The sequence below is a fragment of the Heptranchias perlo genome, chromosome 10 (assembly GCF_035084215.1).
Source record: "Heptranchias perlo isolate sHepPer1 chromosome 10, sHepPer1.hap1, whole genome shotgun sequence".
Taxonomy (NCBI): Eukaryota; Metazoa; Chordata; class Chondrichthyes; order Hexanchiformes; family Hexanchidae; genus Heptranchias; species Heptranchias perlo.
Genome location: NC_090334.1, coordinates 71,985,397 through 72,002,270, shown reverse-complemented (window position 1 = coordinate 72,002,270; position 16,874 = coordinate 71,985,397). Strand labels below are relative to the sequence as shown.

Genomic DNA, 16,874 nt, shown 5'->3' with positions numbered 1-16,874 from the left:
ATTAGCAGAACCAATAAGAGACATTTCTGATGAGGAATAAAAAGACTTTGCTACAGCAAATTCATCATTAGGACAGATATTAGAAAGCAATCATTTCACCAATTCAACTGTACTTATCTTATGTAGCTGACACAAAGCCAGATCACTAAAGGCATGACTCATGCCTTCATGTAAGGTCAAGTTCATGTCTTCTAAAGTCACAAAGGAGCGCTGCATTACTAAAATAATCATGCACTATAAAATTGCACCTTCACACAGGTTTTCATGACCTACAAATCTAGAACTACAACTTTGAGCTATTTTTTGCCATTTGGGTGAAAGTCACACATGTCCTTTGTGCATAAGGCAGATGTTATAATATATATTTTCATCCCACTAATTCACTGGAAAAAGTCTAATTGTAATAAAACGTAAATTGTAATCCTGAATCACTGCTTACCATTGTCACTGCTACTAAACAATGGGATGCTCCCAGGCTCTCGAGGACGGTACTGTTGAAAGCGTGAATGTCCTCTCGAACTATACTCAGGCCTACGTTGTGGATTTCTCGATCCATATGCTTCACCATGCTGGGGGTCTGTCAGACCATATTGAGGAGTAAGATGAGGATCTCTCAGTTCATATCTTGAGTCAGGTTGGGGATCTCTCTGTCCATAACTTGGTCCAAGATAGGGATCTCCCAGTCCATATTCTAGCCCATGCTGAGAATCATAGGGTCCATGCTCAGGCTGAAGATAATTGTCATAGGATCCCATTCCAGGTTCGAAATCCTGACCATAGTATTGTGTTTCTGGGCCATATTCATAGCCAGGTCTATCACGGAGCCCAGTTGATCCATCACCAGGTATCCTAGGACTGTTACAAAGATATGCAAAATCATCTGTAAAGATACAGAAAGAAAACCAGTAAATAAACAAATAAACAAGTAAGCAAGCAAAAAGGCATTCAACTTTTCTACTCTAATATCACAAGCAGTCTGGTGCTGGGGCTGCTTGGTTGTCAAACTTTGTTAGCTCCAATATGCTGTCCCATTATAACGTTGATATAAAATGCATCTGGCAATTGTTTAACTTTTGTGAGTCTCACTTTAAGTTAATAGATGACCTAGGACGTATATTACTCGGCATTACATTTAGGCAAACTCGTGATATATAAATCTTGTGTAGGCATGCACTTCCTTCCGCAAACATTATTTCCAATTGTCATCCTACTTGGAGTTCTTTATTAAAAACATAAATCAGTTGATTAATGAAAGCAAACAGAAAGTCACTAATTATTATCTGTGTTTGGTTGAGCTTTAGAAAATGTAAAAATTCTAATTACCGACACCTGTGAGATTGAGAAAGAGAAATAGAGAGATAGAGACAGTAAAGGGAGAAAAAGAGAGATTTGTCTTTTAAAAAAATAAATGTGTTGAATTTTGAAAGACAACAGAAAGTAGAACACAAATTATCCCTGTGTTTTGTGGATAGATAGAAATGTAAACATCCTAATTACTGATACCTGTGAGATATAGAAAGACAGAAAGAGGCACACAAAGAGAAAGGCAGACAGAAAGAGAGGTATTTAACTCTACCCGCCTGGTGGAAACTGGACGTGTGGATAGTTAAAATCGCCCTGCTTTCTTACTTGCTAGAAAGTCGCTAGGAACTTATGGTTCCGAATTTTAACCTGCTCTACTGAGCAGGCAGTAGGACACCCGTCCAAGGTCAGCGGGGTCCTTCTTTACACGGCATGTTGGGTTCCGATGATGTCATTGAGATCAGACTGTAATTTTAACTGCTGGCCTGAGCGGGGAAGCTGCTGTCCCTTAGGAAAAGCTTAGGCCTCCCCTGCCACAGAATTACCCCACCCCCCATCGATTGCGACAACCCCCGAGACGGCCACAAAAGCCGAACCTGCCACCTACCTTTCTTACCTGGGCCTGCGATTTTCAATCGCTTGCCACCGACTTCTCGCCCAGGCAGGAACTTCCCTCAGCGTCAACGTCTCTCTAATTTTGCCTCACTCCCTGGTGTGTGATTGCCCATAGCAGAGAGAGATCAAACTTGCACTCTATGACCACACGTTGTATTTGGTGTTGTAATACCACAGTGCCAGCTGCTGACTAGTTTTTAATTCCATTCTTTTTTATGTGTATGTGTCATTTAACAGGTTCCTCACATATTTCTGGTGATGGAGACCAGGGATTAAAGGAGCAGGTAAGATGGTGGTGAGTGTATTGAAGCAGTGGTGTACATTGATTTCAATGGTAATAACAACAACAACTTGCATTTATATAGCGCCTTTAAAGTAGTAAAACGTCCCAAAGGCTACGGACCAAGTGCTGGAAAGTGGGATTAGACTAGGCGGCTCATTTTTGGCCGGCACAGACACCATGGGCCGAATGGCCTCCTTCTGTGCCGTAAATTTTATATGTTTCTATGATTCACAGGAGCGTTATCAAACAAAATATGATACCAAGCCACATAAGGAGATGTTAGGACAGGTGACCAAAAGCTTGGTCAAAGAAGTAGGTTTTAAGGAGCGTCTTAAAGGAGGACAGAGAGTTATAGAAGTGGAGAGGCCTCGGGAGGGAATTCCAGAGCTTAGGGCCTAGGCAGCTGAAGGCAGGATCGCTATTGGTGGAGCGAAGAAAATCAGGGATGCCAGAGGCCAGAATCAGAGGATCGCAGAGATCACAGAGAGTAGTTGGGCTGGAGGAGGTTACAGAGATAGGGAGGAATGAGGCCATGGTGGGATTTGAAAATAAGGATGAGAATTTTAAAATCGAGGTGTTGCCGGACTTGGAGCCAATGTAGGTCAGCGAGCACAGGGGTGACAGGTGAACGGGACTTGGTGCAAGTTAGGATACGGGCTCCAGAGTTTTGGATGAGCTCAAGTTTATGGAGGGTGGAAGATGGGAGGCTGGCCAGGAGAGCATTGGAATAGTCGAGTCTAGAGGTAACAAAGGCATGGATGAGGCTTTCAGCAGCAGATGAGTTGAAGCAGGGGCGGCGACGAGCAATGTTACAGAGGTGGAAGTAGGCTGTCTTGGTGATGCAGCGGATATGTGGTCGGAAGCTCATGTCAGAGTCAAACAGCACACCAAGGGTGCAATCTGTCTGGTTCAGCCTCAGACAGTGGCCAGGGAGAGGAATGGAGTCGGTGGCTAGGGAACGGAGTTTGTGCTGGAGACAGAAGACAATAGTTTCGGTCTTCCCTATATTTAGTTGGAGGAAATTTCTGCTCATCCAGTACTGGATGTTGGACAAGCAGCGTGACAAATAAGGGACAGTGTATGGTTCGAGAGAGGTGGTGGTGAGGTAGAGCTGGGTGTCGTTGTGGAACCTGACATTATGTTTTCGGATGGTGTCGCCGAGGGGCGGCATGTAGATGAGAAATAGGAGGGGGCCAAGGATAGATCCTTGGGGGACTAATAAAAAGTGGAAGAGATGTAGAACAGGCTGCCGACTTGCTATCACCCATTTTGCTCTATAGCACAAAGTCAACATCTACCCCTTAGTGTTTATTTGGCTTTACATCCAATATGGGTATTGAATAATTAATATCTTACCTGATGTTTTGGAGGGACAGAGGGCACACTGCAGGCCCCAGGCTTCTCCACTCAAGCAGCAACACTCGGTGTAGGTTGTCGATCTGGTCCTCAGAGGTTGGGTACAGATGTAGTCCTCAGTCACTTTTAGCCAGCATATATCCAAATGCACACTTGGCTCTTCTGACAAGTCAACTAATGGACAGAATTAATACCAATGGGGTTATCTTCAAAACAGGCAAAAATTTGACTGCCAGGTTTCTGATGGACACTTTAAAAAAATAAGGGTAAATGTTGTGAGGCTCCATGGCACTTTGGAGCCTTGCATGTGCCATCTGATATCAGAAAATTGTGGTGTGCTGCCTGCTGCAATTTTCCATCCACTGATTTAAATGGACAGAAAATCGCAGGAAACACACATGTATGTAGACCGCGTTTTCCACCCCAGTGCTGGCTGTGTTCAGGGCAGCCCAATTTTACAAAGGGAGCCTCAAACAGGCGTTACGACCCATATTTGCATATGCAGAGAAATTAATGCCTGTTTCAGGCACGGGCCCTGGACACCTCTTTTGATGCCTATATCAATGTGGTGGGTGGTGCACTTCCGACTCAGAATGAAAAACGGGCACAGCATCATCAAATTTCTAGGCCATGATGTCAGCTATGGTATAGTTAGTGCTAATGTAAAGCAGCAGTCAATCACATGTTGGATAGTCCCAGTGTAAGATAGGAATAATCTACTGCGTCAGCTATAAACTAGAAGGTGCAAATGCAACACAGCTTCTTTACTCCATACTGGGTGATCCTGTAATGCTATTCATTTCACATACGCTGCAACTTCAAAATCTTATGTCTGCACACAGTTCCTGTCTACAAAACCGAACTTCCTGTTGTCACAGTTTTGTCACACTTTTGTGTCAACTATTCCCATTGTAAATTCCTATGTCCACATTTATAGTGGAACATGCTTATGTAAATGTATCATGTTGTAATTATATCCTTCTGCCAGTTGTGGCGCTGCAGTTTTGCAAGTCCTAGCTCTTCAGCATGTACTGCAGAGAAACTCCTACGCTTCACCTATCTCTACTTCTTTGCTTCCCAAATTCCTATAAGTTTTGTTACTTAACTATAAATAATACTATCAAATAAAAGTACTATATAAAAATAAGAACAATATGTATGATTTTAAGATGTGGTGAGCATTAGGTCTGCATGCCCTGGTACAATTAACCCTACCCTCCAACCCCACTTCACCTGAAGACTGCACTTGGTCTTGACTCACCATGTGTAACTCCATGGGAGACAGACTAGCATATTATTAAAAACCTTGTGTACGGTGCGCAATACCTGTTCACAAGCCTTACTTCCTGTTGTCACAATTTCTCTGTCACCATTTACCATTGTAAATTGCTATGTCAATATTTCATTATTTCAATTTGCTATGTCAACTGTCACATTGTGGTTGCAGACTATGGCAATTAGGTAGCTCTATGGAGCAAATTTCTGAAGTTTCTCTTCCAACTCTATCACCATCTTGTATGTAAGAAAACCTTATATTCATCAACTGATTGTGGGCCACGGGCATATCCATTAAGTTTCTTAGTGTCCTGAATAGGCTGGTTCAAGGAAATTCAGTTTGTTATTTTGTTAAATGCAAACAAGTCAACTGGTACAGTTTCTTACTTTTCTCTACTTACTAGAATGATACCAGGGATGAGGGACTTCAGTTATGTGGAGAGACTGGAGAAGCTGGGGTTGTTCTCCTTAGAACAGAGACGGTTAAGGGGAAATTTGATAGAGGTGTTCAAAATCATGAACAGTTTTGATAGAGTAAATAAGGAGAAACTGTTTCCAGTAGCAGAAGAGTCAGTAACCAGAGGACACAGATTTAAGATGATTGGCAAAAGAACCAGAGGTGACATGAGGAAACATTTTTTTACGCAGCGAGTTGTAATGATCTGGGATGCACTGCCTGAAAGGGTGGTGGAAGTAGATTCAATAGTAACTTTCAAAAGGGAATTGAATAAGTTCTTGAAGGGAAAAAATTTACAGGGCTATGGGGAAAGAGCAAGGGAATGGGACTAACTGGATAGCTCTTTCAAAAAGCCGGCACAGGCATAATGGGCCGAATGGCCTCCTCCTGTGCTGTACCTAATATGTTATTATAAGTTCTAACCATAGAGATAGAAAGAGTACATCTGAGTACAAGGAAATAGGCTATTAAACTGAATCACTCCAAACTACAACTACGTTCCATGACTCCTCGTCTTCTCCTCTCCCTTTATCTGCATTTCTTTTAGAATTACTATACAATGCTAAAGTTTGTATCTTTGAAATAAAATTACAAATTAGTAAAAAGTATTGAAAACATACATGCTTTATTCAATCCAATTTCATAGCTATGATTTCAAGTCTACAAACACTTTTATGCAGATAGGCTATGAAGAAATTGTACATTCTTTGTTACTGGCCCTGGATTTTATATTTGAAATTCAATTCTCAGCAAGAGAATAGCAAAGCTTGCTGCTTAATTTGAAGACTACTAGGATGTAAGTGGTAAATACCATCTCTTATGTTCTCTACTTAACTCTATTACCTCTAAACTACATTTTCTGCTTAACCCTATAACCTCTAACCTACATATTTTTGTTCTCCATGCCTTCCCCAAATAAGATGGCAGGCAGGTAGGCAGACAACCTGCTCCCAAGCCTCTACCAATATTGCTGTAGAACAAGTAATCAGGAGGGGTGTGAGAACAGATTGAGTTGAGTCTCCACAGACTCTATGGTCATGGTAAGGAGCTAGACAGAAAATATTTTCTTCCCTGAAGAACTCTGCCTGGCTCCTCTCCGTGCTGGCACATTTACAATCATGAACTCACTGTGTAAAAGCAAACCCACATCCTCTCAGCCCATAGCATAGTGTTTTACACATCAGTACACTCCTCTAGCTTCCTCTGATGGCCCAGTGAGTAGTGAACCATGAAGTTGAGGAAGGTTGCAGGTTCAATCTCTGATCTGTGCTGTTAGCTGATCTCATCAGGGGTGCTGAGATAGGTCTCAGTTTTCCTGGAGCCAAGGATCCCATTCCAGATTAATATTCAATTAACCTGTTGTACAGTGCATACATGGGAAATTTGGGTGCATACAGGATTGGGCTTGGCTGTGATGTTGCCCATGGTTGAATGACTGTGTAGATCACTTTAAAATGGCCACGTGAGGATTGTGGAGGGCTGTCAGTGCTGATGGAGGGGGGAGGGCGATGGAAATTAAGAGGAATCAGTTTTCATCCATCTCTAAATTTCTAGCAAATTAGAACAAATATACGATAATCAATACATGGTACAAATAGCATGGAAACTTGTATTTACCCCCTGATTCTGTGCCATTTATACATCTTTTATGGGTTACATCCAGTGTGAGTGGTGGGCTGCAGAAACAGTTAAAAGATCCTGGTGTGTTGACACACTCTCCATTCACACACGTATTTTCATCCTGACACTCATCAATTTCTAAAGAAATAATGACAAAAAATACCCAGAGAACAAATATGTTATTCCTTTAGATTTATACATCAACATTTACTTACTTTATACAAGTGATTTAGTACCTTCCCCAGCCAATAATTTTTACTGAAAATCAATTATGCAACTATCTTCTGGCGGGAATGAGGGTATAGAAAGCTGTCTCGTATGTGAATAATGTACTGTATATGCTAGCAGCCAAATTTGGTTGATCCTTTTCTATAACTTTACTTTTAATACACGCACATGTAATGAAAAGGGAATGTTTTAAAATTAGATGGCCGATTTAGTGCTTAAGAGTTCCCAGCAGGGAGCAACCCTCACGGAGCACAGTGCAGAAAATCGCAGGTGCACAACCCGTGATTTTTCACTCCTAAAATTAATGGATGGAAAATTACAGGCTGTACACCCATCATTTACCACAGTATGCTCTCAGTGAGCGCTGCTTCCCACTGTATTTGTGGAATCAACATTAATATTTAAACATAGGGTTTATATTACTTAGGGAGCTTGTTTAATATCAGAGCTCTTGTATGTTAGGAATGCTTATAAAGGAGGACTACGTACTTCTAACAATCTAATGCATGCTCATTGGACACACTCAGTTTTAAATAAACTCACATTTGTAGGCACACATCACTATAATCATGCTAATAGCTCAAACTTACCAATGCATTCCAACCTCACGTTGTCATAGTAAAACCCTGTGCCACAATAGCAGGAATAGTCACCTACAGTATTTACACAATGCCCGTTCTTGCAGATTTCTGATCCAAACATTACACATTCATCTGCATCTACAGATGGGAAAAAGCACACCATTTTAGAGACACCTAGATTTTCCAGTTCTGTTGAAGTTCAGACCAGAATGGCTAGTAATGAATACAAAGCTGTTCAGTCGTGTAAGTCTACCAACAAAGTGTTACAGCCAAAGTGTTACATCAAAAGTGTGATGGCAAAATTATGATATCAGAAAGTAAGCGTTACAAGAGTCCACGCAGTATATTATATGTTAGGATGTGGATATGGTGTACTGTGATTATGTTGTATTTGAATGATGTATTTGTACCCTTTTTGGGTTCTCATAGAATCATAGAAAGTTACGGCACAGAAGGAGGCCATTCAGCCCATCATGTCTGTGCCAACCAAAAAAGAGCTATCCCGCTTAATCCCACTTTCCAGCACTTTGTCCGTAGCTCTGTAGGTTACAGGACTTCAAGTGCACATCAAGTACTTTTTAAATGAGTTGAGGGTTCTACGTCAACCACCCTGTCAAGCAATGAGTTCCAGACCCCCACCACCCTCTGGGTGAAAAAAGGTCTCCTCAGCTCCCATCTAATCCTTCTACCAATTACTTTAAATCTATGCCCCCTGGTCACTGACCCCTCTGCTATGAGAAATAGGTCCTCCCTATCCAGTCTATCTAGTCCCGTCATAATTTTATACACCTCAATGAAATCTCCCCTCAGCCTCCTTTGTTCCAAAGAAAACAACCCCAGCCTATCCAATCTTTTCTCAAAGCTAAAATTCTCCAGCCCTGGCAACATTCTCGTAAATCTCCTCTGTACCCTCTCTAATGCAATCACATCTTTCTTGTAATGTGGTGACCAGAACTGTATGCAGTACTCAAGCTGTGGCCTAACCAATGTTTTATACAGTTCTAGCATAACCTCCCTGCTCTTACATTCTATGCCGCATGGGTTCTATCACGTCAATCTAATGATGAGGTCTAATTAAATGGAATAATTAAAGAGTCTGTAATTTGGATAAATGAAAATCAGTTGAATAAATATGAATTTGGATTTTATTAGATTTAATCTCATTGAGAATTTAGGCAGAAATTATATTTAAAACTGCTGCCAATGCGGACTGCATAGTGCAGTATATTAATCCACTATCTTCTCACCCCTGGGGTTGAATTCAAACCTCCAATGCGGTAAGGGTTCTATGTTACGTAAGTTTGGACACTGTAAGGGGGGATTTTCCACTTTGGTGTTCTTGGCACACGAATGGATGAAAAATCATGGGCGGGGGGATGAGCAATTTCTTTACATTTTCTCCAATAATCTCCTATTGTGAGCCTGGCTCCTAGTGGGTGTGAGCTTTGAGTGCAGTAGGGGGTATTTTTCTGAGTTTGGGCTTATTATTTGGGCAGAGTGAAGGCAGCTTTACTCTGTAGCTGGCTCCGATATGACTGATCTGCGAGTGCTTGATGTTGACATTGGGTGCCCAAAAATGCGAAAGTGTTCCATTTTCCAGCACTAATATTGTTGCATGCACGTGAACAGAACTTCACCAAGAAGAGCAGCTCCTGATAAATCAATCCACTTGTGCTATTTTAAGACTCACCTCCATTGTTTTGTGATCCAAAGCTAAAAGAACCAATCTGAAACGGAATAAATCCTTTGCCACGTGGACAAATTTCATTGTATTCATCTGAATTAAAGCAAAGAGAACAATTACTAATAATTCCTGGAGATGGGAGAATGCAGTTTTGACTTAGCACAATCCCATCCTTCGAAAAACACACAAATGCTCTGACTAATGAATTGTAGCACTAGAAAGGATCAGAAACCAAGATCACTGATTGTATCACTGGCCTTTCACATTAATTGTAAACAATTTTACAACACCAAGTTATAGTCCAGCAAGTTATATTGCTGGACTATAACTTGGTGTTGTAAAATTGTTTACAATTGTCAACCCCAGTCCATCACCGGCATCTCCACTTTCACATTAACACAGCAGGACGTGACTTCCAGCTGCTCGGTCTGGATGCCCCCAACCCTGTAGGAATTCTGTGTGTCAAGCCATTTGAATATAGTGGGCTTATGCTACTATTGGAATATCTGAGGACACCTGCTGGGGCGGGGCAAGGGGGAGTTGGATTGGGGGGTAGGGAAGGCCACTTTCCTTAGCGCACTCTATGTCTTTTGCACCCAGCTACTATAACAAAACTGACTTTTCCAAATTTGGTGGGTCCCTATTCTGCCATTTGGAAATACTCTACACCAATTTCATGTAGGTATTCAGTACATGGGGGCATCAAAGGTAGAACTGGAGGGAATTCAGCTGGATTGCATCATCTCACCAGTCCCTCCTCCTTCTCTGTTGCCAGCTGCAAGATGTAAGAACTGCCTGTCACCCCCAAAGAAACATGGGCGCATCCAGAAAGGAGCAGGGACCTGACATAATTGGGTCCCACCCTCATTTCTGCCCCAACAACCCCTCCACCTCTGCTTCCCAATAACATCCTCAGTGTGCCAAACACTGTGAGGAAATTTGGGGTTTATGTCTCCAAATAATAAACAGCACATTTCACTAGTGATAATGAGTTATTGGTCCTAAAATTCCTGGGGCTGGAGAGGCTACGCTGGGATTCTGGCTCCAATTGGAGTGGACCTTTAAATTCTGGTCAGGGGGCTGTGGCGGATCTTATGCCCACCCCTCTGTGTCAAGGGATGTGTCGGGGGAGGTCCCGGGCTTTCTTGGAGAAATTCCTCCCTTTACGTCCTTTTGAAAGGCCTCAGTGGAACTCACACCTGTTAAGACCTGACATGAGTCCCTTTGAGGCCTTCTAAATGCCCCAAATCTTCACTAGTAAAAGCTAATCAATCCTGGACCTTCTCTAGTTGAAGTGGCTTCAGTGGGAGCAGGAGAGTCAAAAACATTTTTTTCTTCGGCCATGGAGGACTCTGCTTTTCCGTAAAACTTAGGCTAGGGGTGGCTGCTGATGATGTTCCCTATCAGGGGCCGTAGCATTGCTGATTGTCCCAACGAAAGGGCAACTTGCAAAACAATACAGTTTCTGGAAACTGATTGGTGAAAACCAGGTGGTTGTCCCCTGTAGGCTCTCATTCAGCATTTTATAATCATTTTGTTTGCTGGCTCAGTTCAGGAGAAAGTTCACAATTTGATTTTCTGTATACGTTTTGCAAATATTTGTGTCAAAAGCACTTAAAGGAGTCTGGTGAAAATGTTCAGATGGCATTGCTACTACACTTGACTGGAGCTCCCATATCCAATTTGACACTTTCTGACAAATGAAATACTAACACAGAACTCACATCCAGTGGGAACAGCTGCATTGTACCAGAGGAATTTTACATTAGATGGAATGTAGCCAAAATACATACATTTTAAATAATTAAATGTTGGGTGAATTCTGAAATTAATAATAATAAGATCTTTACTAAAGTGCTCTTTAGTAACAACTGTTTGTAGAGAAAAGTAACTAAAAAAAAATCTACTTTGCAGTTAAATCATACTGAGTAGAAATTGCAATGTGGTATTTCAAAAGAAAAATCAAAAATACTAGACTTGCCTTCTGTCAAAACATTTTATTAGCTATTGTTAGAAATCTGATGTAATGTATCTTTTGTCTGATACCAAATCCAACATTCTCAACTCTACCCAAGTACTACAGCTTTCAGAAATCACACATTATTTTCTAGCACAACATCTGTTAACTGATCCTTTTATTAATATTAAAATCTTTCAGTGCCAAACTGCTTGCGGGAAGAGCATTTCTTCATTAACATTCTTCAATAAAAGTGTTATGGGTTTTTTTTGCACAAATGTGTTCACTATTCAGTTGGTGAACAAAGTCTCAGTCAAAAAAATAAAAATATCGTAAAAACAAAATGTGCTAGTAACTATTTTGGAAATAAACCATTTTTTTCACAAACTTTAAAGTACTGCAGTAGGATACGACCCCTCCTGTTTATGGTGCTGTCTTTGACCATATCAAAGCAGTTTTATTATGAGGGTGAGCGTAATAATGAGCAATGAGCATTTTATTTGGTGAAGGAACAATGAACAATAGGGTAGATTCTCCTACTGGGGGGCGGGGGAATGCTGTGCGATTGCTGTGTGCCAGTACACCAGCACTTGCGGACAGCTAATCTTGCTGGATTCAAGAAAGGTCAGCTCAATTAAATAATTAAATTGTGCTCCCTGCAGATTTTTCATGTGGGTAGGATCACTCCAACACTGTAACTTCGCTAGAACTATGGTGGAAACTCTGTTTACATGGGTAAGCAGATTTCCGCCACATTTCCAGCGGTGGAGCGGGAGCAGCTCTGAGGAAATTCTTAGCCCATGTCTATAGTACTTCAGCTGGATCTTTTGGCTGGCAAAGGGATAGACTTCTCATGTCACATTTAAGTGTTGTTTGCTTAATCACCACATCAAAATTCCACTGCAAATTATTTGCATGCTGTGTAGTCGTCCCTTCACACAAGGTGGAATGTAGGCTAGTCACTGGGATACTCGTTAAATTTTGTCTTGTTTTAAAGTTAAAGCTACCCATAACCATACGAACAGAACCTGCAGTGGTGGCAATCCTACCAATCTACATGCCTCATCCACTGTGAAGATCTTGGGCTGCAAATTGTTAACATTAAGGCCATAGAGGGTTCTGGTGTGGGAATGCATAGTGACCTCTTGCCATCCCAGAAAGGTGATCCCTTCAATTTCTCCTCTTGCTTTCCCTTCAAGCTCATTCACTCACTAGCATACAGGCATATCTGCTCTGTAGCAGCATGGCACTGTATTGTTAATGCTACTGTATCATAGTATCACAGTAGGTACAGCACAGGAGGAGGCCCATTCAGCCCATCATGTCTGTGCTGGCTCTTTGAAAGAGCTACCCAATTAGTACCACTCTCCTGCTCTTTCCCTGTAGCCTGTAAATTTTTTCCCTTCAAATATTTATCTAATTCCGTTTTGATAGTTACTATTGAATCTGCTTCCACCACCTTTTCAGGCAGTGCATTCCAGGTCATTACAACTCGCTGCATAAAAAAAATGTTTCCTCATGTCGCCTCTGGCTCTTTTGCTGATCACCTTAAATCTGTGTCCTCTGGTTACCGACCTTACTGCCACTGGAAACAGTTTTTCCTTATTTACTCTAACAAAACCCTTCATGATTTTGAACACCTCTATCAAATCTCCCCTTAACCTTCTCTGTTCTAAGGAGAACAACCCAGCTTCTCCACATAACTGAAGTCCCTCATCCCTGATACCATTCTAGTAAATCTCTTCTGTACCCTCTCTAATGCCTTGACATCCTTCTTAAAGTGTGGTGCCCAGAATTGAACACAATATTCCAGCTGAGGCCTAATCAGTGTTTTATAAAGGTTTAGCATAACTTCCTTGCTTTTGTACTCTATGCCTCTATTAATAAAGCCCAGGATCCCATATGCTTTTTTAACAGCCTTCTCAACTTGTCCTGCCACCTTCAAAGATTTGTGTATGTGCACCCCCAGTTCTTCCTGTTCCTGCACCCTCTTTAAAATTGTACCATTTAGTTTATATTGCCTCTCCTCATTCTTCCTGCCAAAATGCATCACTTCACACTTCTCTGCGTTAAATTTCATCTGCCATGTGTCTGCCCATTTCACCAGTTTGTCTATGTCCTCCTGAAGTTTGTTACTATCCTCCACATGTTTTTCTGAGTTTCATGTCATCTGCAAACTTTGAAATTATACCCTCTATACTCAAGTCTGTGTCATTAATATATAGTAAAAAGAGCAGTGGTCCTAATATTGACCCCAGGGGAACACCACTGCACACTCCAGTCTGAAAAACAACCGTTCACCACTACTCTCTGCTTTCTGTCCCCTAGCCAATTTTGATTCCACGCTACCACTGTCCCTTTAATCCCATGGGCTTTAATTTTTCTAACAAGTCTATTTTGTGGTACTTTATCAAGACCATTTACACATCAACCCTCTCCGTTACTTCATCAAAGAATTCAATCAAGTTAGTTAAACACGATTTCCCTTTAACAAATCCATGCTGACTTTCATTTATTAGCCCATACTTTTCCAAGTGCCAATTAATTTTGTCCCAGACTACTGTCTCTAAAAGTTTCCCCACCACTGACATTAGGCTGACTGGCCTGTAATTGCCAGGTTTATCCCTCTCCCCTTTTTTGAACAGGGGTGTAACATTTGCAATCCTCCAGTCCTCCGGCACCATCCCCATATCTAAGGAGGATTAGAAGATTGTGGCCAGAGCTTCCGCAATTTCCACCCTTACTTCCCTCAGTAACCTAGGATGCATCCCATCTGGACCGGGTGACTTTTCTACTTTGAGTACTGACAATCTTTTAAGTACCTCCTCTTTATCTATTTTTACCCTTTCTAATATCGCTACTACCTCCTCCTTTACTGCTACAATGGCAGCATCCTCTTCTTTAGTGAAGACAGGTGCAAAGTATTCATTTAGTACCTCAGCTATGCCCTCTGCCTCCACAAAAAGATCTCCTTTTTTGCCCCTAATCGGTCCCACCCTTCCTTTGACTACCTTTTTACTATTTATATGTTTCTAAAAGACTTTTGGGTTCCCTTTTATGTTAGCTGCTAATCTATTCTCATACTATCTCTTTGCCCCTCATATTCCCTTTTTTAAATCTCCTCTGTATTCAGCCTGGTTCTCTACTGTATTATGAACCTTACGTTCGTCATAAGGCTCATTTTTCTGTTTCATTTTAATCTCTATATCTTTAGTCATCCAGGGAGCTCTAGCTTTGGATGCCCTTCCTTTCCCCCTCGTAGGGATGTGTCTACTCTGTACCCGAACCAACTCCTCCTTGAAAACCTCCCATTGTTCAATTACTGTTTCGCCTACCAATTTTTGATTCCAATCCACCTGGACAAGATCCCTTTTTAACTCACTGAAATTTTCCCTCCTACAGTTAAGCATTTTCATATTTAGAATCATAAAAAGGTTACAGCTCGGAAGGAGGCCATTCGGCCCATAGAGTCCACGCCGGCTCTATGCAAGAGCAATCCAGCTAATCCCACTCCCTCACCCTTTTCCCGTAGCCCTGAAAATCTTTTCCTTTCAAGTACTTATCCAGTTCTTGCACAATTCCATAATGTGTGTTTGAGAAATGCAAGGATGTCTGCCTGAACACACCATTGGGAAATTGGTCCTAATATCCCTTATAAAAGGGTCAGAGTACATAGGAGAATCAAAAAGAGGTGTCTAAGGTAACATTGCATTGGAACTTGAACACACGTTGCAAGGGTAAGTGCATATTTCCAGGACCCTCTGCTAATGCTGCTTCAAAGCTGGCCACTATGAACTGCGTAAGAGCACCACAACTCCCCACTGCAACCCATATGAGATCAGGAACTCGGCATACAGAAAATGGGGCACAAACTTGCAGTTCAGATGCAGCTGGTTAGTTTCCAATGTACTGACCCATCGCATAACCAGTTTATTAATTGGATAAAATAAAAAATATTGGTCTTGCTGTCAGAATTTTGTGTATCTGGCAGGAGTCACTTGATAAGTAGGTTGCAATTCCTCTCAGAAAATGGTGAAATGTTGTTAAAGCTAAACTCCAGGTTTATTCTATGGCCTTATTCTATAGCATTCATTTGAAAAATACACCTCAAGTCACTTTAATATTTATAAGTTAAAAATGCTTTAAAAACTCATTAGAGTATGTGGCTCCCCAATCAAAGCCACCATTATCTGGGATAGGTGCTGAAAAATAACATTTTATCACATCTAGTACTCCACCATCCAGCTACTCATTGCTTCTAATTTGTTGTTAGAATTGAAAAATATTTTTGCCAGTGACTTAAACTGGGAAGTTGCTTTAAGTAGTACATACTTTGATGGAGTAATCTGCGTGAATACAAGCCCTGGGAATGGTTTTACCTGTGCCGATCATGGGACAAGGGTGAACTTCACAGTTGTCACCCCAACCAACTCCAACAGTACAGCAGCATTCCTCTTTTGTGATGTTTCGTGCTAGCAAATTATCACAGAAGTTCTCATCATTCAGATTATAGTAGCATTCCTTCAAATCTCCCTTTGCAGGTTCTGGCATCATGGGCAACTCTGACATTATTGTCATTCCTGGTGCTTGTTCTATTGTTTTGGACAGGAAAAGATATAAGATATAATTAATAAAGAGGCCTTCTTGTAACAAGTACATTGCTCAGTTATGCAATACCAATCTGCGCAGGTCCACTATGAAGGTCATGTTAAATGGCTGTGATTCAGGTATTTCATTAATAAAATCTGAAATGTTCAATTTGGCACCAAATCAAAACCAGTAAAATGATTATTTCGTATTGGATATCCGTGGCCAAGTAAAAACCTGCTTCAGTTCCAACTAAGTTTCCGACTAGTTCAGGTAGGTGTCAGCATTAGCTCAGTGGTAGCACTCTTACCTGAGTCAGAAGGTTCTGAGTTCAAGTCCCACTCTAGAGACTTGAGCACATAATCTAGGCTGACACTCCAGTGCAGTACTGAGGGAGTGCTGCACTTTTAGAGGTGCTGTCTTTCAGATGAAATGTTAAACTGAGGCACTGCCTGCCCTCTCAGGTGGACATAAAAGATCCCATGGCGCTATTCAAAGCGCAGCGGAGTTCTTCTAGTGTCCTGGTCAACATTTATCCTCAACCAATACTATACTAAAACAGATTATCAGACTTCATTGCTACTTGTGGGATCTTGCTGTGTGCAAATTGGCTGCCACAATTCTCTACATTACATCAGTGACTACACTTCAAAAGTACTTCATTGGCTGTAAAGCGCTTTGGGACTTACCGAGGTCATAAAAGAAAGAAAGTTCTATGGTTCTTTCTTTCTTTTAAGGATCATAGGAACATAGGAATAGGAGTAGGCCATTTAGCCCCTCGAGCCTATTCCGCCATTCAATGAGATCATGGCTGATCTGCGACCTAACTCCATATACCCGCATTAGCCCCATATCCCTTAATACCTTTGATTAACAAAAATCTATCAATCTCAGATTAAAATTAATAACTGAACTAGCATCAACTGCCG

The 16,874-nt window shown here is 41.4% G+C and overlaps 1 protein-coding gene across 1 annotated transcript in view; it reads right to left on the bottom strand.

Annotated features, from left to right (window-relative positions):
• LOC137326682 (latent-transforming growth factor beta-binding protein 2-like) overlaps positions 1 to 16,874 on the bottom strand; it is a 607,725-nt gene that overhangs the window by 12,906 nt on the left and 577,945 nt on the right. Inside the window, exons 30-35 of the mRNA XM_067992000.1 lie at positions 15,738 to 15,950; positions 9,408 to 9,494; positions 7,727 to 7,855; positions 6,906 to 7,046; positions 3,557 to 3,730; positions 440 to 880 (exon numbers count right to left, since the gene is read on the bottom strand). Of these exons, the coding sequence (XP_067848101.1) occupies positions 440 to 880; positions 3,557 to 3,730; positions 6,906 to 7,046; positions 7,727 to 7,855; positions 9,408 to 9,494; positions 15,738 to 15,950 (1,185 nt within the window). The remainder of the gene's footprint in view (positions 1 to 439; positions 881 to 3,556; positions 3,731 to 6,905; positions 7,047 to 7,726; positions 7,856 to 9,407; positions 9,495 to 15,737; positions 15,951 to 16,874) is intronic.